Source organism: Habropoda laboriosa, unplaced genomic scaffold, assembly GCF_001263275.1.
Source record: "Habropoda laboriosa isolate 0110345459 unplaced genomic scaffold, ASM126327v1 scaffold38, whole genome shotgun sequence".
NCBI classification, from domain to species: Eukaryota; Metazoa; Arthropoda; class Insecta; order Hymenoptera; family Apidae; genus Habropoda; species Habropoda laboriosa.
In genome coordinates this window covers 1,285,507-1,310,559 of record NW_017100163.1, presented here as the reverse complement: position 1 = coordinate 1,310,559, position 25,053 = coordinate 1,285,507, and the positions used below count along the sequence as shown (strand labels likewise).

The window sequence follows — 25,053 nt, the reverse complement described above, 5'->3', positions numbered from 1 at the left end:
CGGTATTGCAGGCGACATTGAGGCAAATTGAACGATATGAGACAAAGTTACTGTTGTTTAATAACTTGTTGAGAAAATCATTTTTAACGCGTAAGTCAAACATTAACAAACAGTATTCAAGAATGCTTCATCACGGAATGTAAACAGTAAACAGACTTCTTCTTGTTCGTGGTATGTAACTGTATTACCTGCTACTGAATAGCAAGTAAATGCTCAAATAATCTTGTCTAATCACTGACAAGATCAAGAAACATTTAGTAAAAATATTATTACGTACCATGGAGAAGAGGTCGAATCTGTGACAAGTCTGTTTGCTGTTTACTAGTGATAAAGCGTTCTTATTTAACGTTAATCTTTCACTTACGAATTCTTAACACTTTGCCGGCCGCTGTCACGCTGGTGTGACTTTTTCAGCGCGGCTACGATGTTTCCACTATGCTTCTGTTTTAACTGTCCCGGTTGTCTTTTCTTGACATTCTTTTTGTTCTGTTAGTCTCAGATAGTCTTTCGCAGCCTTCGCATCTTGAATGCTTAAAGAAGCTTAAAAATATGTATATGCCGATGAGTTATCAGATGTGTACGATGATACTGATAGCAAGTGATAGCGATTCGGATAGCGCGAGCTATATGGTTGTGAGAAGATTTATAAATAACGGAAGACCAATAATCAGTGACTCCGACAGTGACGAAGAGAGTCCTTTACCAAATGTGTTCATCCTGTAAAGTACGAGGGTCGTTTGATAAGTTTGGTAAAAAAGCAAGTAAAACACATTCTTTTGGAAAAAATCTGCTTTATTTCTCAACATAGTCTCCATCAAGGGCTACACACTTAGTCCAGCGAATTTCCAATTTTTTAATACCATCGGAAAAGTAGGCGGTCTCAAAGTCTGCAAAATACTCATTGACGGCGACAATGACTTCCTTATTCGACGAGAATTTCTTTCCAGCGAGCCAAGCTTTTAAGTTTGGAAATAAAAAGAAGTCGGACGGGGCTAAATCCGGAGAATAGGGTGGATGAGGAATCAATTCAAAGTCCAGTTCGTGTAGTTTTGCCATTGCAACGGTCAACTTGTGGGACGGCGCGTTGTCTTGATGGAAGAGTCTTACCCTTTTGCAGGTAGTCTATTAGGATAATTCCTTGAGAATCCGAAAAGACAGTGGCCATCACCTTTCCAGCCGACAAAACGGTCTTCGCCTTCTTCGGCACACTTTCACCAGACATTATCCACTGCTTCGACTGCTGCTTCGTCTCAGGGGTGTAATGGTGGATCCAAGTTTCGTCCACAGTCACGAATCGACTCCAAAAGTCCTGCGGATTGCGCTTAAACATCGCCAAACATTGCGTTGAAACGTCGTTTCGCGTGCGTTTTTGATCGAGAGTGAGCAATCGCGGCACCCATCGTGCACACAGCTTTTTTACATGCAATTTTTCATGCAGGATGTGATGCACTCGTTCTGTGGAGATGCCTACGGTCTCAGCAATCTCACGCACCTTCATTCGACGATTTTCCATAATCATACCATGGATTTTTTCCACGATATCCGATGTGGTGATCTCAACTGGTCGTCCGGAGCGCGCTTTGTCTTCTGTGCAGGTTCGGCCATGTTTAAATTCGTTTATCCAAAAATAAATGGTTTTCAATGAAGGAGCAGAGTCCCCATGAACCTCGTCTAACTCAGCTTTCGTCTGCGCTGCTGTCCGCTTCTTTAAATAAAAGTGTTTTATCACTGCACGGAATTCGTTTTTATCCATTTTACGAACGTAAACTACGCATCACTTATGGCTGAAAATTGGTATGAGGGGTTTCGAAGAGTAGATCTTTCGAGATGTCACGTCACCGAATGCATTGTTGGGCCATCTCATAAAAATTTACCATACTTATCAAACGACCCTCGTACCTTTGCATGCAGGAAAATGTTTCGAAATTTACCATACAACAGTAAAATATTAAACCCAGAATTTTTTTTGTAAATCATATGAGTAATAATTTAAAAATATAAAAATATGCAATAAAAAGTATGTAACACTTATTTTAGTGCCTTTTTTAATAATAACCATACCGCAACGTAAATTCCATGCGACAAATCAGCGGCCGGCAAAGTGTTAAGGGATCCTCATATTATATTAACAATGATTTTCTCAACGAGTTATTGAACAAAAATATTTTTATTCTACATCGTTGAATTTACCTCAATGTCACTTACAATACCGCGTCGAAAAATTATATGGTGCAATTTTTATTGAGAAAAAGTAGTTTTGCAATTTTTATTTTTGCAATTTGTCCACGATCGAGCACTGATTAATTTTTTCTCATCAGACTACCAGAAATGTCTGAAAAATCGTGGCGACTGATACGCTGAACACCCTGTGTAACGAATACAATAACGTGGGCTATCGGTGGCTCACGCAGCCTGAATGGAAAGTCACTTGAAACTGGCGCGACATACAACGTATTAAGAAATTGTGACATTAACTACCTACAACCACACAGGTGATCATAAATACCATTCTATTAGGTTGTTGCATGTGAAATGGCCGATTTGAGAATTTCGCTCTCAAATGTATTTACTTAACTTATAGTAAGTAGGTAGATTAATTTAAAACTCGAAGCTAGCCTAAATTCGTTAATTATTTTATTGTCAACTAGCAGATTGTGTACGAGAGTTAACCATGAATGAAGATCAAATTCCACTGATCAGTTTTCAGTTGGACAAAAATTTATTTTGTTGGAAAATAAATTGTTGTTGAATTAGGTTTTCTTAAGAAAGACATAAATAACCTCATATGGCATAACTAGATCATACTTCGATTAATAAATATTATACTTTTACTGAAACTACACAAGTTGTAAGTTTCATCAATACCTCGGTCATTTCATTTGCAACAATCTGATACATAGAATGAAATTCTCGGGGTTCTAGTGTCAACCATTGATCTTCAAGAGAATAATAAAATTTCCACACTAACCATTGATCTGCACGCTGGTGGCGCTGTTATTTAAAAAGCTAGCATCGTTATTATTCCCATTCCCATGAACGCCGTTCATTTTTGGTTCGACGACGGTCTTGTCGTTATTCTCTGGTAGATCGATTCTCGTTTCGTTTCTGTAAGGCGCATCCGGGCTGGTTCTTCCGGCCTCCACATATTGCTGCGACACGAACTGCGACCTCTGATGCCCGTTCTCCACGGGACCGCCCTCTGACTTGTGATCCTGATCCAAGGTTACTTGCTGCTGGCCATCGTCCAACTTCGCCTCGGTCGTGCACTCCTCCTCGCTGGCGAACGCCGGATTATCCATACCATCGGCTGTCGACATCTCGCGATACGCCTCGCCGAAAGCTGCTGGGCCTTCACCTGATCACGCTCACCCGGTATCGACTCTCATGCGTCTCGATTCTGTAAGAAAAAATAGAGATCCAGATAAGAAAATTCTTTTTCTTTTTCTTCGTTAATCGTTGAAACAGAAATTGTCAGAATTAAATTATAGAATTTGGTGATATTCTTCTGATTAGATTAGATTTATATATATATATATTATATCTAGGTTTCTTTTTTAACGTGGAAGACATATATGTATGTATATGATACCTAACCTAACTTGGCCTCCAAAGATTAACATGTGACTTTTTTTTGTACATTATTTTGCTCTATAAACGGCTGAATCACAGAATACAGTGGAATCCCACGTCATAGATAAGAGCAGAATGCTAATATTCTGTTTAAAATTATTTTCGTTTACAAATTTCTAAGAAATTTATATTCACAGCAGGGAAATGAACGAAAAATCAACGGTGCCGTTATAATGCGGAAGTACCGAAAATTGTTGGTTGCTGATAATTGAAAGAGAATTTCTTGTTAGGGATTATATCGATAGTCATTGTCAGAGTTAAATTATGAAATTTGGTGATATTTTTCCGATTAGAAATAGTTGGGTAGAACCGAAATATTTGGTAGAAATAGTATTTCTCTTGTTACTAATTGAAAGAGAATTTTTTGTTAGGTTAGGTTAGGTTAGATTACATGAATATGATCAGAAAAGTGTTGGGTGGAAATAGTTCTTTTTTTGTTAATAATTGAAAGAGAAAAGGGTATTTATTATTAGGAATTATGTCAAGAGAAGTTGTCAGGATTAAATTAGAACTTTAGAGATTTTATCTTGATTATCATAGGTTATATTAGCGTGGCATTATGCAATTGAGGATGAGAAAACTGTTGGATGAAAGTAGTCTGTTTCTAAGAGACGCTGCCAGGTATTTTATTCTGAATATTCTTAGGTTATTGTACCGGCGAATGATTGATGCTACAGTAGGTATTAGAAATGTCTATTTTATGGGATTGGGTACATCTTTCTTGGTTCTGTTAATGATGCGAGGAAAGAAATCGAGTTACGTAAGGAGATCCATTAGGGGATAGCAATGATGTAGAGTGTTCCGTTTTGAAAGGTGGAAAGCAAGTATGGTCATTGGAAGAGGTACACCTACTTACATATACAATGCGAGTCGTGATTCGGTTGCCTTGCTTCGACTCGCAACTATCTCTCAATTTCAATTTCTTCATCAAATTGAAATAATGCAACGTTATTACCGTTCAAAGTTGTTCTCCGTAGAAATAACACAATTGTAAATAATCGATACATTTATAAAATTCTAAAGATACAAAAGAAATTGATTATTATTTAAGATACGAAAACTTTACTCAATCCAATGATATTCTCCAGTTCGAAAAATTTCAAGGATCAAAATTCTTCGTTTTCGCTTGGTAAATATAAAAAACTCGGATGAAATATTTTTCATTTGTCCAAATCGATAGTTTCTAAAAGAATCATTTATCAATTTCCTTTTTTCTCAAGAAAAATTGCTTTATCACAATCATCCCCCCTCCTCCGCGCCAGAAGAATGCATTCGTCGATATTGGAAACGCATTTCGTAGTTTTCGTTTCTTCATCGCCAGGCCAGCGCCACAATGACCGATTTCCAATCGCGGTGTGTAATTCATCGTCGGAGAAACTGGACGTAAGTCGATCCGATTTTTCTGCGGCTGGGGAATTTCAACACACGATCAATGAACGAGAGAGACGAACCGAATTTTCCACTGTTCGTAGGGTCTCGATTGCTCAATACGTTCGATGTTACAATATTTCTTATTTCAATTAAAAAATATATAAAGGGTGCTCCGCCAAACCTGTTACCAGCCGATATCTGCGAACCTATTAATGTTATTGAGATGATTCTTTTTCATTTTCACTGGAAGCGTGGGAAACGGTGGGAAAAATTTCAATTTTTATATAGAACATGGGATAAATTTCCATATATTTACACAGTTCTTACTAAACTAAGAAACTTTTGCTTGAAACGTTTTTTAAAAATTTTTCACGCAGTAATAAAAATTGAAAAATTGAAAAATCTTAATTTAGCATTTAAACAAATAATTCGATCGCGAAAGGGTCAAATCATACACAATGGGTGTCTTAATACATATGGAGGGCAGTGTATATTTTAGAATAACAAAGGAATAACTTCCCTTGAGGTCCGAGTTATGGAGGTTCCACTGTAATAGTAATCATTGTTATTATATTGTCAAGGAAGAAATCATTTTTGTGAAATTATTAGAGTACAGATTTAAGGCATTCAACGCCCGGAGGAACCCTTAGCGCTCACATTTTTCTCAACTTGATGTGCCGAAAATGATCAAACTTATTTTTTATTTTCTATTATTTCCTAGGCGTGCAGAAGTAAATTTCTCATTCATCTATAATGCTGTGACTTACAATACATTTTTGCAATAGAATAAAAAGGATAGCGCCATATGAACGGTGAAAAAGTTATGCACGTGTAAGAGCGGACATCAGCGTTAACCCTCATCCGTTCCTCGTGTCAATTTGTAGGAAAAATTTTTTGTTTATTTTCTATATTTGATAAAAGAATTTACAAAAATCTTTTCATTTAATTGATTTTTTACCATTGCGTCAAATTAACACCGAGGGACCTATTAAGATGCGAAACTGAGGGACGGATGAGGGTTGATAAATAAAATTGTCAAAATAATCTGAGGGACTACATGTCTGTGGTAACGTCTTGAAGACAGATGTCTGTAGTTAAGGATTAAATCATACAATAGTTTCTGTGCGAATATAACGAGTCCCCTAATACTTATGAATATTCACGTTTCTCCTTCATTTTCATATTTTCTATTTTTGCTAGACAAATGTAATCGTGTGTTGGAATTATCATTGCTCGAGTTACGCGGATCGCGTTTATTATTATCGTACTCGTGCAACCGCGGCCCGTATTAGCCTGAACATGATACTAATTACCGTGTCATGCCTCGGTCACGGTGTCGGCGTTTTAATTAAATCGCTCGATTTTTTTCACCTTTTTTCTCTTGCGATCGCGACGGATAAGGTTTTCTAAATGCGTACCGACGCTCGTTTATCGGTCATCGCGGGTTGCAACAGAGAATCGTTAAGGGATTAGGCTACCTAAGGGCTGACTCGTTTCCTGAATTAATTCTATGTTCTCCTCATGGTCGAATAATTACCGAGGATTATTTTCTACGCATAATTATGTCTGCAATTGTTTCGCTCGGTTACTCGAACATTAGTATTTCCTGTAACCTTAAAACGTAGCAGTCCTTGAAATAAACTTCAATTGTTTAAACTTCAAATTCTTCATTTGAAGTATGTAGTTTCACCTTAAACTAAAGTTTATCTTAGCAATGGATTTTCACCTGTTATGTAACGTTATACTGTATTACATGAATTCTACATTTATTATCGCCAGTTGTAGAATGAAATTAAATTTCGAATTCTAAACTACGTTTCATTTCACTTTCAAACTACAGATTAAAATTGACAGTGTCTTTTTCTTCCCCCTTTCGCCGAAACTGAAATAATAGCGGGACAAGCGACTAATGACGAATTTCTTTTTCTTCGAAATTCAAAAGAGAATTAAGAAACTGCGGATGGTTGGAATTTTTCTGTCGGTTGAGATCATTCGAACATGTTTTGAAGTTCCTTGGAGATGCACCAAATTGCATCCGTCTACGAAACTCGCCAAATGGTTGCAGACGTTAACGTCAGTCCCATGACGTCAGTGGTGAAGCAATTTTGAAACTTCGCACGAGATGAGCGAGACGGACGTGAGAACCGTGAGACATCCTGTCCACACGTTTCACTGTATTCTCGATATTCTTATCTGCTAAACGACTTCGTTTCTAAGAGCACTTATCTCTCGATAATTTTATCATTATATAAGTGCATATTGCAACGATTCACGAAGATATTTTGTTGCAAAAATAAAAGAACTTTTCAAGGTTGAGTAGTTCTTCCTGCATATAACACGTAGTCTTCTTTCATTCTTTATATTAGGTATATGTATTTTAATGGGAGAGATGATTATCAGGAGCAGGATTGAATCATACACTTTCCTCCGGCACTTTTTCTATTTTCATTTGGAAGTGGATTACGTCGTGGTATGAATCATCATGGAAATTTGGTACATTATTCGTAACTTTATCGTGCATCGCGGTCAGTAAACAATTCTTCGCTTAAAACGGAAGCACAGTATTTTTTATCATTCACGTAGTTTTTTAGACCTTGCATACGAATGATACGAAGAGAAACTTTTAAAAATTTCACGAATGTATTCGCGAAGGATTAATTGTTTATATTTCATTCATCGAAATTGTCACTTATGGGGATGGATAGGTGTATAGGTATCTAATAAAATCACTTTCTGAGGAAAAAATGTTATTCTCCGCAATTTGCTGCTTAAAATGACGTATAATTTATTCAAATCAGATGAACAGGAAATTTTATATAATATTCTTTGAAATTACGAGTATGTATCTTTTCTTCGAAATTGTTACACATTTTTCATCTCTTTTTTTAGGAGTGATTTAATTTATTTTGGTGGAGAAATTACAACGCCTCTTTCAATGAAAATTTATTTATTCTGGTAGAGAAAATGCAATGCCTTGTTCAACGAAAATTTTTCACCGTAGAAAAAGTGAATGCAAAAGAGAATGTTCTTTCATTTCAATCGTGATTTCCCGAAAGTTAACATTTTCAAACTTTGCGTTTCTTATATTGAAATCAAATTTCAACCACGTGTTCCCTGTTGGCAGAGAAAAGTATTGGTATTTTTCTTATTGAAAAAGAAAAAGAGAAGTATTTTCGGTACCAGGTAATATTTAAAAATTCTAACATATACAAATATGCATAAAGTTGGTAAGCTTAATATTGGTAGGACGGTAAAATTTTCCAGTTTCGATTTTCTCCAATTTTCAGAAGTCAATTTCCAAACTGAAAGTTTGAACGCCAGAGTAAGAAATGAAAAATTTGAAAATTAGATTTTTAACTGGAAATTTTCAGGAATACACCGTGTTGGTTTCTCCGCCTAAGCTCTCCATATCCCCTCTCCTTCCCCCTTCCGTTTCCGGCGAACCTCCCGCCGCCCTTTAGCGGGAGTCACGGTCTTCCCCGGGTTTTTTTCGTCGATTTTGCTGAAACGTCGCGTCGCGCCAACAAAAAGAGCCGAGACAAGAAAAGGAGCAGAATAAGTTACGGCTCCTAAAAAGCCGCTCTCAGGCGGCGCGATCTTTGTCTCTGTCAAAAACCCTTTCATTATGACGATTTGAAAATCATCGGGGATTAAACCTCGTTATTTAATCAATCTCATAAATGAACCTGATACAACTCGTTCGAGCTGTATTTAAAGAGTCATCGATCTCTGATTACCGATCACTGACAAGAAACTTTATGCACCTTTTTTCTTAAAATTGTAATATTCAAATCAAAATTTGAACCGCATGTTTCTTATTAGCAGAGAAAAGAAAAATGAACGGAAGAGTAGGTATTTTTCGGTAGCAAGCAATATTTTAAAATTCTAACATATAAACATGCATAAAAAGGATCATCAATATTTATAGAAAGTATCTATAATGATTCCTGTGCCAATTATCTATAACGGTTCGTGCAGTCTGAAAATTGCAGACGTGATCGTGACATTATGCTGAATTTATACGCAAAAAAGATGTTAGAACCTTGGTACTTTGGGAAGATGGAAAAATCTTCGCGTATAGGACATACAGGATGAACGAAATATATTTTCGCTGATAAATATTAGGGCATGTACTGAATCTGAAGCATACTAAAATCTGCTGAATTCTATTCAAATCTACTGTATTCAACCAGTATTGAAATCTTGTGAAACCTGCAGAAATCTACTGAATTCTGCTAAAATTTGCTGAAATCTACTAAATTTTACTAAAATTTCCTGACATCTACTTGCTGAATGTGAAGCAAACCTCATTGTCATTACAAGTTTAATGTAAAATTATTTGACAAACGAAAGTCATTGCACAATTGTTAAGATCCTAAAAGAAGATTATTCCTTCTATTTAGAATCTCTAAGTACAACGAGTACATGTGTATGTACATATATATAATTTTACTAATATATGACACCAATTTTGGCGAGGCAATGTAATTTAAATCATATAATACTTTCTATACGACCATAATAGGTGTCCTAATACTTATGAATGGCAGTACAAATCGATAATCATGGAGATCACTTAATATGAACTTATCAAACGAGAATGATACAAGTTTTTTGTGTCTTTTATTTAATTCATATTGTAATATGTTTATTTTCTTTTTTAATTTAGGATACAATCGCTGTCATTTTTCTGCTAATTTGTCCATTCCTTTTGCATCACAATTGAAAGCTATTTCACTGAGAAAACGGAATCTTCGACGATCTTCCCGAATAAGTTTTATCTTCAATGCTTGAATCTTCAATTTGAAACTTTGCACACCACCTCTACAATGTTGTTTCTTGTATTTCCTCTTTAGTATTCATAAAATGTACACTACCGGCCAAAAGTTTGGAATCATCACCCACTTTTCATCAATATTCAATCTGCTGCTAATTTTTTATAGATCTGAAGTTTATCTCAATTCTACATTTATCAATTTATCTCATATCAATTGATTCGAACGATAAAAAATTCTCAAAGTTGCTGACTTGTTTCTGGAAATTTTTGTGTAAATTGCAATGCTCAGTGATTCCAAACTTTTGGCCGGTAGTGTATCTTCTCTACTGTTAAACTTTTAACGATAAACTAATAACTGGTACCCATACTTTCATTACCTTTCTACTTTACTTTTAAATTACTTTCATACTTTAGATCAGGGTAATACAAATCAGACCAGTTGGAAATTTAAAAAAAAATTTTTTTAAAATATTAAAAGCCAGAATAAACATGGCTCAAAAAAATGACAGAAGTACAATTTATACACGATAATTTATTACGTATTAGATTGTATGCTGACTGTAGAGCAGCAATATTTTCTGCTGGAAGTTATGTAAAGATTCTTCAGAAGATCCGAAGCTTCTTTCCCGTCCTCTGGCGAAAGGTTCGAGTTCCGCCTTGGAACTTAAAAACCGCCTCGATATCGAAAGTGGAGAAACCCAGAAGAAAGCGTAGGATCGCCATTACCGTGAACAAAGTTCCATACACACGGCGAAATTAAAAATCGATCACCTGGTAAACTAGAATTCCAACTTTCTACGTTTCCACGATTCTACGTTTTCTAGATGACTGTTTTAGGAAATAAACTGTTTTGCGGCGATTCAAGTGAAATGTATAGTAATTTCTCATATTGCTATTTTTGATTAATACTTTTATCTAAGCAAAGCTTTATTTAACGTTGATGCACTTTTCTGGAACTCGTAACTTGTTAATAAATGAATTGTTCGTAAAATACACTCTAATATTTGAATTTCCATTAATCGAGTTTCTTAAAATTTCTGTTTACAGAAAATCACTTTTAAAATGTTCCTACTCCTTGATCTACGAAAATATCTTAATTTCTATTTCTGGGTATCAGAAATACTCTCCAAGTATCCCACCAGCAACAAATTGCAATTAAAATGCAATTCTCACTTCCTTAACCTCAATTTCCAATTCTCGAGTTTCTTAAAATTTCCATTTACAGCAAATTACTATTACAACACAATTTCTATTCTCTACCTTTCGAAAATTTCTCCCTGTACATTTGTAATGTTCTCCATATATCTCATTAGCAAATTAAAATCGACCCCCTAAAAGTATCTCAATCTCCATTTTTCGGATTTTCTAAATTTCTCATTTGGACGAAATATCAATGAAGACACATCCCGCGCAGTGATTTCCAAAAATATCAAAAGTTTCTTACTGCACGTCTCTGAAATTCTCCAAATATGTGACGCGTGCTAAAATCTTCACTACTCGAAGTTCCCAAATTTCCCATGTTCAACAAGCAGCAATTATAACACCTCTCTCGCACCCTAATCTCCAAGCATGTACCTCAAAAGCTGACATCTGCTCTCTGACAAGAATTGAAGACACGAGAATGAAAACTAGGTAAAAACCAAACTGCACATTTCACAACAAGAGAATCAGAAAAGCAAACGACATTATAATATACAGAGTGTCCCAGTTTTTTCCAATCAAACTTTATCGGTACGTGTCGTTTGAAGCTTCGTGAAAAAGTTATAACAAAAACACGAAATACGAAGGGAATGGTAACAAACAAGACAAGAATGGCACTGACAAAAGTTGCATTCAATACCTTCAACGACCTCAAATCGTAAACGCAGCTTGCACAAACAGACATATGCACATATCGCTGGTCTATTCCTATTTTGTATCATAATAACCGTTACCATTCTCTTCGTGTTTCGTGTTATTGTTATAACTTTTTAATAAAGCTTCAAACGACCTACGTTTATAGAACATTTTCGTCTTACTTTCACCCATAGAACGTACCGACAAAGTTTGGTCGGAAGAAAACTGCGATTGAATAAACAAGCAGATCGGTCTAAATTTTCGTACTATCGAACGAGAATAAAATAAAGCAATAAAAAAAATGCATTTTCGTAAGGTCACTCTTTAGTTGTCCATTATTCTCGCGTTTTCAATTTCTCACGAACCAAACGGTATCTGCCAGTCTAATCTCTGGTCAGGACTTCCAGGACACCCTGTAGGCCACGGTCAGACGGACGGACGTGTTCGCGCGTGTACGTGTAAACGTTGCAGGCATATACTGCACCAAAAGCGGTTGACCCTGAGAAAGGCAGGCACAAAGGACTGATTCACCCCGGGGCCAGAGTGAAGTCCTCCGAGGAGAGCTCGCGTTCAGCGTTCACCCAGGTCGACTTCGCCGTGTTGGCCACCTCGTTCCTTTGCGCAAGTGACATAATCCTGCTGCTCTAGCCGCTGTTTTCAATTTAACTGCCGGCTCGTCGTAATTGGTAACGTAACGACGGATCACGATGCTTCGGGTTGGAGATTGAATTGGGTGGTTGGACGCGGCTGTTTCGTGAATTTCTGACAAGGGAAGTTCGTGGGAAGACAGGTCGCGAGACGTTGATCGTATCTATTCGATCAGTTTTTACAATTGTTTCGTGGGTACAGGCTATCGCTCGTATACAGGGTGTTCACGCCATTACTAGCTAGAATTTTTCTTGTAAATGGTAAGTATACGGAAAAAACGTGAAGGAGGAGAAAGTTTTACGGTGTTTTGTAACTAATATAACTGCATTATTGGATTATGGGAGTTATTTGTTGTTAAGTAATTAATAATCCTTATTTTAAACTACAAACTTTTATTAGACACAAGGAAGGTTCGCTTTTCTACTTGATGGTAAGAGCACTGTATACGGACTGAGAATGCTCCTACGCAACGCCCTAATATTGCCTACGACCCGGCTTGGGACCGAAGGGCCTTTTGTCACGTATCATAAACATTCAGATCTTTACTAAACAGAGGTGGTAAAGCTAAACGGATTTCTCCGAACGTATACAAAAGTAATATATACTTCCTAGTAAGGCGTTAGATTAATCTTTGTTATATCTAACTGGCTGATAAATCTAACATGCATATGTATATATCAACATTTTATGTTTGCAATGGTGTTTGAAAAACGGAGGTGACTTTTAATTTTTTATGCGGAATTACCATATATTTTTGTACGTGAGATGAAAGCGACTATCAGGACGAATTCAAGCAGTGTGACACAATAATCTCCAAAGTTGTACAAGGTCAGGATTGAAAGAGATAATTTCAACATTTCGTAGTATTGTATTTGCAAGTATGTTTTATTGATAAGACTAGATAACGCGTTCAATGTGATCGGTACTGTGTTGTTACTGCCTATCGAAATATTTGCTTACGTTGTCGGTCTTACAAACCTACAGTGGAGGACAAAAGTATTCGTACACCCTATAAAACGGAATAACATTTTTAAAATTGGGCCAAACGACTTAAGTTCAAAGTATTCGTACACCCTATAAAACGGAATAACATTTTTAAAATTGGGCCAAACGACTTGAGTTCTTTTGAGAACTTTGAAAGATTAGTTTACTAGATGACGTGTAGAAAAAATTTGGAAAAAACTGCAATTAGTCGGAATCGCGAAGAAAATAGGGAAGGTCGTTTTTATAACTTTTTTATCTGAGCTCGTAAGGAAAATTTAAAAGAACACGTTTTGTAGATCTATGTGAATTATACAGATGATGAAAATTTCATCGAAATCAGTTAACGTTGCTGTGAGCTACAAACGGTTAAAGATTGTGAAAATCGCACTATTTCACGACTTTCGGCCTAGAACTGTAATAAATCTGCAGATTCTTACATCTTTCGATGCCTGTCGCTTGTTTCTCCATCCACCGATTTCGATGAAATTTTCAGCGTGTGTATAATTGACATAGGTCTACAAAACGTATTTTTTAAATTTTCATTACGAGCTTCGATTCCGACTAATTGCAGTTTTTTCCAAATTTTTCACACGTCATCTAGTAAACTAATTTTTCTAACTTCTCGAAAGAACTCAAGTCGTTTCGCCTAATTTTAAAAAAGTTATTCCATTTTATAGGGTGTATATATACTTTTGTCCTCCACTGTATATGTTATTCCGAATGCACAGTTTCAGTATCTTCGAATGAAACAGTAAGGAGCATCTGCTTTGTTATTATTTCGTATTTTTAAATAATAATATCTAATCGAGATGCCTGACAGAAGACAAGGTGGATATGATACGTATTTATTACGAGTGTAATCGAAATAAAAGTTCAAACTATTTCTTTCATTCCTGATCTTGTGTGATTTTGTAGGTCATTGTGTCGCACATGGTTGAATTTCTCTTGACACACGCTTTCATATAATGTAAAAAAAATATATAGCATTCCGTTTAACAAATTAAAGGTCACCCTCGTTTCTCGAAAGATATTGCAAATATAAAAAATTTTACACCCGTAAAATTTTTCCTCTTTCATTTCTTTCATACACTTACCATTTACGAGAGAATTGCTGACTAGTAACGACGCGAACACCCTGTATAGTTGCTCACCCATTTATTCGCAACGTTTTTTATTTCGATAAGCAACTTCATTCGACCAGTTTTCCAAAGAAGAAATCAAAGATTTAATTTGTTAAGTTTCAAGAAATATAATTCTTCTGAGAAAATCACATCTGTGAATAAAGAAAAAAACAAGCAGGGCAAATTCACCTAATATCACCTAGCATGTAATATTTCGTAAACAAAGTGCTGAAATGTATTGCTAATAAAGTGAATTAATAGCCAAAAATCTGTAGGAAGACACAGGTACATTTTCAGTGGAATTATCTAATTGTGTAAAATTCGACACTGAAAATTCTAATGTTTATAAACTGCATTTTATTAAAATTTACATGCTTACTCTGATAACATCTGAAATACTAACTTGGTATTTCTGAATTTAACTAACGGAGTTCACCTATGTTCTCATGAAATTCGATTAACCAAACATAAAGTAGAATCATTGTAATAATTTTCTGTACCATTAAAGCTTTTCCAAATTTACCACAGCTACATACTTCATACCATCATAATTACATTTCAAGATCTTCGAAACTCTTTACACATTAAACACATCATACCAAACTATAAAATAGATACAAAATTAGTCCACACACTCTAGGATCACCGTTTTTCTGGAACCAGGAAGTAATTTCCTTTCATTTACATTCTTTTCTAATCTGCTTAAATACTAACATTTTAATCAAAACAAAGCATCTTAAATATACAAAAAATTAGAGTAGGATTGCGTTTTGAGAAATATGTAAAATAAGTATTCTCGATTATCGTATCGGAAAAGTTATTACAATTTTTCGTTCACGGGCTAAGCGGAGCGTGTTACCGAGTTTATTCTGTTTGATATTTAGATTCTGTGTTGTAAGCAGTAATTATTAAAGTATTTGCACAGCTAACATGTAAATACATATAAAATAATTTCACAGAATTCATTTCCCTCCTTTTATCAAGTTCCATTTGTACTATGTACAATACATATTTTGTTTTCAATTTTGATTTTTACCGACTTTAGCCTAAGATACACACTACCGGCCAAAAGTTTGGAATCACTGTGCATTGCAAGTTACACAAAAATTCGCAGAAAAAAGTCAGCAGCTTTAAGAATATTTTAACAAATTTTGTGCCATTCAAATCAATCGATATGAGATAAATTGCTATTTATCTCCACAATATCAATATCAAGTCTATGAAAAATTAGTAGCAGGTTCAGTACTGATAAGAATTGGAAAGTGATCCTAAACTTTTGGCCGGTAGTGTATATTAATTATTGAAGCTTGCGAGTTAAACGTGGAAAACAATATCGTCTAAATGGCCGCTTCTATTCGCAACACAAATTCGAGCTCTTTCGAGTGAATTTTGCACAATAGGAGCGGTTTACGTTCGAATTAATTCAAAAATATTGGCAAACGTTAATAATTTCATCTAATGTTTTTAAAATTGTAAACATGATAAATTTTGTTGTACGATAACAATTATTAATATTGTTAAAGAAAGACAAGGTTCTTTTTAGCTACAAATAGACTTACATCACTTTCAAAAAAAGCATTTATGCAATGACATAGTTATACTTCTTTTGATGAGGATATTATAGTGTATTGACTTTATTATTATAAATACGAAAAGAAGACATCCATGCTTAGCTGAAACTAGTCTTAACTCATTTTCTTCAAAATTCGACTTATACCACTGGCTGTTTCAGGAAAAACGGCTCATAGATCTAAAGGTGTCCGCGGTAATGGTGTTAATTTCTTGGCGAATATTCTGTTTAAGTTGTTGAATTGTTGTTAGTTCATTATCGTACAGCTTGGAATTCCAAGGAAAGAAATCGGGGTCTGTCAGGTCTAGCGAACTAGGCAGCCAATCGATTCGCTACCCCCTTTGGAGTTCAAACGGCCTGGAAAGATGTCTTTCTGAAGTTGTATCGTATCACACGTTGTGGAATCACATGTTCTCTAGACCCAACACGTTCACTTGACATGTTAAGAAATTTCGCAACATTCCGATAAAATATTGTGTAAAACAGTGCACGAAAGACTTATTTCCTGAGCATGATGATGAACAGAGGTGTTTGGTTCTTGTTCAACACCGTCATACACGCTTCGAAAATTTTTTGCCGAGCATCCAATTTGAGGGCGGCCAGAACGTGGTCTAGCTGTCACAGTACCAAACTCCCGGAAATTCTCGCTCGAATGTTTTAACTATTTTGTGATTAGGCTTGCGATTTCGATCGAATTTTCTTCATAATTTTCTTATACGTAACATCAGCGAAGACTGATTTGCAATATAAGTTTCTACGATCAACGCACGTTCTCATAATAAATCTCCCACATGTTTACTTCACAACTGTCAAATACCAACTAACGGCGTTGCGTCATACCGAAAGAGCAATCAACTAAAGTACGGTACTAATTTTTGGTACATCCTGTATTTTCTTGTCTTAACGAACGGAGAAACGGTGAATAAAAACTTATGTCGTCCCTATGAAAAATTTCACATGTTCACGGCTTACAAATCGCGAACACGATTGAAGTAACAGCAAAACGAAGCAACTTAACGATTCGTGAATTCGTTGCACGCACGAGCGGTAGTCTGTTGAAACGTGCCGAATTTCCGCGAACGATCGACGCGTGAAAAATAACGAACAGTATCGAACAAGTGAGGGTGTGCTAATAGAGCGTGGTTGAATTTCGGTTTCGAGCGGCTGGTATGCATAGATAATGCAGAAAAGTTGCGCAAGGTTTCCTGCCGATTACGATCAAGGTGAAAGTCTTCGAGCTCGCCAGAGCGAAACGTTATCAGCAGGCGAACCTCGTAAATTATAGCCAATGTCCTGTCGTAGAATGTCCTTTCCGAGGATTATCGTTCATTCAATAGAGAACGACCTTCTTTGCGTAATTGGTAGCCTTTGTTGATTATTGTGTCTGTAATGGCGATCTTCTCTGCACAGTATTTACGTAAAATTTTTCATTCAGGAATTGATAATTGTGTGATTGTCCGTTGAATGTATCTTCCTATTAATTTCTCCTATTAACCTTAGGTTATCTTGGATTAGTTGGTGGCCTTCGTTGGTTATTGTATTTATAATGGTGATCTTTATACATACTATATAGGCTTCTATTTTAGGTTAGATTAACCAATATGGCGACATTTTATTTTTTAAAGCACCAATCTTTTAGAAGTATTATTCGTTAATTTTGTGTTTTCAAAGTTGAATAAAGTTTGATTAATTCATTTAACAAGGGATGGTGTGTGTAGTAGAGTGTAACGTGATCCAAGGGTCCTCTATCCTATGTGTGACACAGAAAACTGTACTCTGAGTAGTCGCTCATGTTATTAGAATTTAGTTGAAAATTTGTTATATATTATAAATTGTAATTGTTTAATATATTTACCGAATTACAGTTTCATTGTTCCATACATATTTCATATAATTATCAAGTATAAATAACGTCTATATCATATTGTATGCTATTATGTTTTTCTACTCTACCTTCTTCAATATTCATCGCAAATAGTTCGTATTAATAATTCATTTGTACCAGTGAATTTTGAAAACACCGATGCAGAGATTAAAATAAACTTCAACGAAACCAATTTTCATTCCATAATGCAAAAAATTCACTTTTCTTTTTTCAAGTCTCTCGCGCAGAATATTCAACGAATATCGTTTATTTATAACGCGTTTCATAAAATACCTTCGATTAATCAGTTCCATCTCCGTGGTATTTGTTTTAATCGTCGACTGAGTCAAAGCGTTGCACATATGCACGCCAACAGACTTCACTCTAAAATGGAACTTCTGATGCGTTAATTAGCGATTGTTGGACATACGCGAGGAAACGTTGCGTCACAGGAATCTGTGTTACGCTTCGCGTGATTAATGCGCAAAGACCCCGCCGAGGTTCTTCGATCTTTATTATTATCGACGCCGAGAAATAGACGCGGCTGAAACGCGTAATTCTTCGGCGGATTGTTAGTTCGTATCGCGATCCATCTAAATTCGAAAACATACATTAAGTCATTCAGCTCTTAACCAACCGAACTGCTGTTTCAAACTACACGTCTTGACATGCCACAACTTCTATGAAACTCGAAAAGATCTTAGTTGTCCGTAAATAGATCTACACTAATCGACAAAATTATAAGACACTCCTACGTATTCGAAATTTCAAGTATATCTGGTGTGATGTTAAAGTTTTCATAAATAAACCACGTTAAAAGCGGAAGACCCGTCCTGAGGACTGTGTACCACTCGTGTAAACAAAGGAAGAAGAAAAGAAGAAATAAAATTTATTCAAGCTCGAGAGGCGACTCAGAAGCGACATTACTATTATATTTACTCCTGATATTTTCCAAAACAGCAGGTCTATGGTCCTCCATAAATTGTTCACCATATGTTAAATGTCTCAGCATAGTTTGAAAGAACAAACTTCTAACGAAGTGTTACAAGGTCTTGTATAACATCAAAATACACTATACAGGGTGTCCCGTAACTCTTCGAACACCCGGAAATGGGGGGTTCCTGAGGTGACTCTGAACAACTTTTTCCTTTACCAAAATGTTGTTTGAAGCTTTATTTTTGAATTATTAACGAATTGCAGTTTTTTCAAAAATTTATACAAACGTCGGAATGACGGCAAAAAATCATTTCTCTAAGCCTTATAAAAATAGTGGTGCAAAGTCAAATTTTTTGACAGCGATCGATAACCGAGAAGTCACGTGTACGCATTTGTTCACGATCGCGCGCGGATGAGAGTCAGCGCTCTCGTGCCTGGGCGCGGGCTCAACGCGCGCTCTGATTGGCCAGTGTTTTTCGTTAATAATTCAAAAATGAAGCTTTAAACAACATTTTGGTAAAGGAAAAAGTTGTTCAGAATCACCCCAGCAACCCCCCATTTCCGGGTGTTCGAAGAGTTACGGGACACCCTGTATATTGAAGTAAAATATTATAGTTACATTCGTTAATATATGCACGGTTCGTTTCTATGTTAGTTCAAAAAAATTTCATTAATTTTATCGAGCAAACAAGCTCTGATTTGCTACTTGCTTATAGAAAAAAGGGCCTTCGAGTGCAAAGGGTTAACAGTGCTGACTCCTTAAATTTAATTAACGAACAGATAGAAACAGGGCCGCGTTTAACATCACTACGGGGCCTCAAGAGAACAAGACTATTTCAGTGAATCAAATGCATACACATTTTTCTTTAAGTTTATTGAAAATAAAAGTCGACATTTCCATAATAACTCGTTTTAATAAAATAAAACAGAACAACACTGGTATACATATATTTGCATTTGACAAAGTATAAAAATAAATCAGTTCAAATTTGTAACCAAATGTTTTATCGCCCGGAAAAGAAAGCACTTTCAGATACTCGAAGTACTCGAGCTGCATAGGGGATTTTCTCAGACCCTCCTAGACGACATTTAACATTTGGTGTGCAGAAACTCCCTTCGATATCGACCTCTTAACGAATAGCGGACCCACATTCTGGCTTCTTGTTTTTATTATGAATACAATATTTAAAAATAAGTATTTTATTTCTATAACTATAACTAGGTTGTTTTTTATATTGTTTGTGCGGAATAAGGTTTTAAAATCAGGCCTCGTAGAGAGTGAGGACCCAGGTTGCGGCAAATGCGACCCTGGGTAGAAACTTATGCTCGTAGAATTGCTGAAAGAAAATATATAATCCGGTAAGATAATGCAGCTGTGCACACTGCTCGCATAGTTAAAAATTATTTTCAAACAGAAGATATAGACGTTTTACATTGGCCAGCAAGGTCCTCTGGCCTCAATATCATAGAGAATGTTTGGAGAAGACTTATGTTAGTAGAACATTGTATTAAGGTAGGAAGCAATGTAATACTGTTTCCAAATCGAAAGCAGCGACTTTACAAGCTTTAGAAAATGTGGACGAAAATCATATAAGAAAAACTTTATAAAAGTTCTCTCAAGAGAATGCTAGACGTGATACAATTTAGAGGCCAGTTCACACATTACTAATGCTAAAAGAATATACGCAATTTTATTTAATTTCAATACTTTATCTGCTTTACAGTCTAAGTATCTTATCATTTTGTCCAAACTGAAGTTCATTCGCATTGTTTTAAAATGAATACTTTGTTTTATTACATAATCCTTTTTTATGTGTATATACGAATAGACACTTATTTCACAAATTCTTAGTGTCTAGTCATTTTGTCCACCAGTGTATAATTCACGTATTCAGTAATAATAAGCAACGAGTACTTTAGTAATTAAAATATTTGTAAAACTATTATCTATTCTAGAGAAATTTTATGAAAAGACATATGTTTCGAGAGAAAAAATTCCTTTATTTTACAATTTCCTCAACTTACTACAAAAAAAAATTGTAATTCATAAATTTAATTACCATCAAACTTAACTATCATTATTAAATCAAATTAACTAATAATTTAGCAAATTTATAAATTTGTAGTTTAATTTCATAATCTCTAATTCTCTATAGAAATATGAGCAAATACAGAAGGAAAATTCAGCGTCGATTAACTTTCTCGTTAGCTAAAAATTCTCGCAATTCTCTGTTGGACAGTTCCCAGAGTTGTTCATTCCACTTTTACTTTCTTTTACGTTTATCTTCAGTATGGTACACGTAAGTACTGTCGAACGATAGGAAATGGACGAGAGGAGACACGCCTCATAGGAGAGGAATCCTAGCAATTTTAAGCATTTTACAATGATGTAACGAGGATTAAGACGAAAGAAAGCGCGAAGGCGTTCGAGCGTTGCACATGCACGCGCGTGCAAAAATGTCCGACTGCATTGTCTCACGTGCAATTACGCGTCGAAAAGAGAGAGGAATGGAGATCTCTCTGTATGTACATATATACTCGAAAGATGGCAAGTCGATCGTGTGCTGATAATTATTCGAACACTATCGATCATTAGGATCTACATCTCTTTATATGTCGATACGACAATTCTCAGGTTGGCGTAGAAAAGCAAGAGGCCAATGTTCGATCCTTTTCTCCGACAGTTTCGATGGTGTAAATAAGTGATTTTGGAGATTACGAATGTTTCAATTTTATAATTATACATCTCTTCGTATATCGATTTGACAAGTTTCAGGCTGGCGTGAAAAAAATTAGAAGCGACTGTTTAATCTCTGATCATTTGGATAGTGTAAACAAATGATTTTGGAGATTACGAATGTTTTCATTTTATAATTATAAATGTGACTTTGAGTTAAAATAGTTTGAAAAAAGTGACCATTTTATAAATTTTCATGGTCTGTCTCAAACATTTTATTATACGTAAATACCCACCGAAACAGGAAAGTATTTAACCGTTTGAATGCCACGGGTCTTTGTTGTGTCCCAATCCAAAAGTGCCGCGATCGCGCTTCTTTCACTTAGTGTCGAAAAATTACAAAAATTTTGTTTTGGACATTTTCCTGAATACGATTATTTGGAAATAACACGAGACGCGAAAAATTACAAAAATTTTGTTTTGGACATTTTCCTGAATACGACTATTTGGAAATAACACGAGACAAAGGCAAAATTGATTATGTGCCGGATTTATATGCAATCTTTTATAAAAAAATAGAATAAAATTTACACTTCGTGGCCCGATGCGGTGACACTTTTCGATGTCGAATATGAGGAGCGCGACCGCGCTCCTTGGCACTTAAACGGTTAAAAGAGAGAAGGTACTAATCTCAAGTGTCTCGTATAAAAACATATAAAATTAAAAAAACGATAAAAAATTCCTGTATTCCAGCAGCTATTAATTTTTCTTGAAACATACTCCACAAGAAATTGAAGGGTTGTGAGATATTAAGCTTTTATGAAAAGTAGAATAATAGAACAATAGAAATTGCATAATTAAGACAGCTATTTCTTCATTTAAACTTATTAATACGAAGGTAGTGTCTCTGGGAAGATGTTTTATTTTCTGCACGCGTAAATCTGAAAATTAGATTATAAAAGAAGCTTTACAAAAACTGTTTTCATTAGAAAATATTTTATTTAAGACCAAGTTACCTTGACGAAACATCCTCTTTTGTACATTTCACTTGCATTAAAGTGTACGGGGAAGCTCTGAAGGTGAAATTGCATTTTTAAACATTTTGTGGCATAGTTCAATTGAAAAGAAGAAACTACTAATTCTTCCTCTAAGTGTGCCACATAAAAAGAATGGCACAGGGGGAAAAATAAAAAAGATACGAAGGAAAACGAGGTAAAAGGACGAACGCAGGATACGGCGAAATGTAAACAAAAAAAGAAATAGTATGGTGAAGTGGACGGAAAGCGACCGCGATTCCGGTGAGGCGAAGCTAACGTTCCATTACGCCGGGTTCCGTGATCGCGACGCGTTTTCATCGCGGTGGAACGCTGCCCCTCGCGTGGAATCCTCGTCATTCGAGAAGAGGATATTATCTTACGCGAATCCATACACCGGCGCCGTATTATTAGACAAAGCCAGTACCGTAGAGAATGACCATTAGAGAGACGTTGAAACTCGACTGTACCTATCTACCTTTTCCTGCCCGACCGCCCACCATACAGAGTTCCTTAGCTTCCACGTGAGTTCCCTACAATCGTTTCGCACGCAATCATATGATATGTCCTTTTCTACGAGACTTTTTGCGAAAATCATTATAATGTATTACTCTATTGAAAAACTTCCACGACAAATCAAATAAATACCATTTTTATAATTGACCTACTCAAAAACCGAAGTGACTAGCTCCGTCAAATTGAATTTAGTAAATTTTTGCTTTATTTACGAAGAGTTAAGCACCAAGCAAGGACTTTAATACGAAAATTCGGAAAATATTAAAAATTGGAGTTAATCATTTTCACTTCTTATCATTAACATTACGATTTAGATTTATTAATATTCCATTAAGGAGATTAACACATTTAGTACCAATTTTTTAAACGAACCTTATAGTTACTATTGAATTTATTAGAAACTTCATTCATCCATTTACATTATGAATTCGATTGACAGAAAATTAATTGCTGGTCATTTACTTTCAATACTGCTATATTCAAAAAGTTTCAGGTCAAATCGAATAAAATATCTATTTGCTCATTTCCAAATAATCCCCAATGTTTGCAATACACTTATGCCAATAGTTTCTCCAATCTTCATAGCATCACTATATCTCCATTTCTGGAATGGCTCATTTATTGTTAGTTAGTTTTATTTCATCGCCTCAATTCACTCAAAATAACGTCCTCCGTAGTGGAAGTTTCAATTTGGGAAATAGGAAAAGTTGCAGGATGTTTGCGGAATGATGTTAGTCGACTTTTTGGCCAAAAAGTCCTGAATAAGCATCGAAGTGTGAACACTTATTGACTGTTTAAGGAGGACGGTGTATGTTTCTATGGGGTGTTATGTACGTACACTACCGGCCAAAAGTTTGGAATCACCGAGTATTGCAATTTACACAAAAGTTTCCAGAAAAATGTCACCGACTTTGAGAATTTTCTATCGTTCGAATCAATTGATATGAGATAAATTGATAAAAGTAGAATTGAGATAAACTTCAAATCTATTGATGAAAAGTGGGAAGTGATTCCAAACTTTTGGCCGGTAGTGTATGTAAATTTGGCCTTTTCGTGTTTATTTTGAGGAAGAATTTTTGTTTAAATTGTGAAAGTTGGTCGATTATTCTTATGACTCTTATGTCACTTAAGTAGTATCGTTTATTAACTGTTTGACCAGTCGATAGGGTCCATGCAGACGGAGATTCTTATTTAGACGACACTTGCAACGCGCAACCGTTCTCGAAGGTCTGGATAGCAGGAAAACAGGCGAAACTGGTCTTCGTGTCATCTACGCCATTTTATAATAATAGCAGAGCTGTGAATTGTATTATCTTCGTTTGATGCAGGAATATTTGAAAATTCATCGTGAAACTGAATTGAAATAGAATACTTCAATTAGAATATGTCAGCTGTCTTGTTTTATTCTTCTGTTAGATTGAAATAAATTAATAATTAAAGAAGTTTAACGTTGATTAAAATATAGAATTGTAATATTTGTGAAATCATTGACACAAATTAATGGATTATTGATACTTAATCAGAAAATTTTCGCACAGGATGTAGAGTTTATATAATTTATAATACAATGTTACGTTTAGGTGCATTGTGAAAATTCGAAACAATCTGTCAACGTGCGAATTCGTGAAATGTGTCGTTAATATTTGCTGAATAATTTCTGCCTGTCCACATATTGTCGAACAGATAATCGTCATAATTAAAACGTGTTTGTTCAATATTTATTATTAAATGAATACGCAAGGATGTACTTCATTTGGACTACTATAAAAATTCGACAAAAATATTGAAAATTCACTAATTGTTGAAAACATATGCTTTTTCCCCTCTTATTATTATGCAAATTCCAAGATAATAGTAATACTCTATGGGGAAAATGACTATCCCCAAGAGGTGAGAAATAAGATATAAAATCAAAATGGATGTAATAATGTACTGGAATTATAGCAAATTTCAAAGTTTTCTGTTAACAGTGATGATAGTCAAAATTACGATGATTTTAATTTGAATATTTAACAAATTTTTTATTTTCAAATTTTAATTTATAATTTTTCAAACCTTGATATTTTTAAAATTTTTATAAAAATGTTTA

General features: G+C 35.3%; 1 protein-coding gene across 1 annotated transcript in view; it reads right to left on the bottom strand.

Annotated features, from left to right (window-relative positions):
- Positions 1–25,053, bottom strand: part of LOC108578527 — a 149,512-nt gene that overhangs the window by 36,122 nt on the left and 88,337 nt on the right. Inside the window, 1 exon segment of the mRNA XM_017941880.1 lies at positions 2,969–3,397. Within this exon segment, the coding sequence (XP_017797369.1) occupies positions 2,969–3,317 (349 nt within the window). The 5' untranslated portion in view covers positions 3,318–3,397.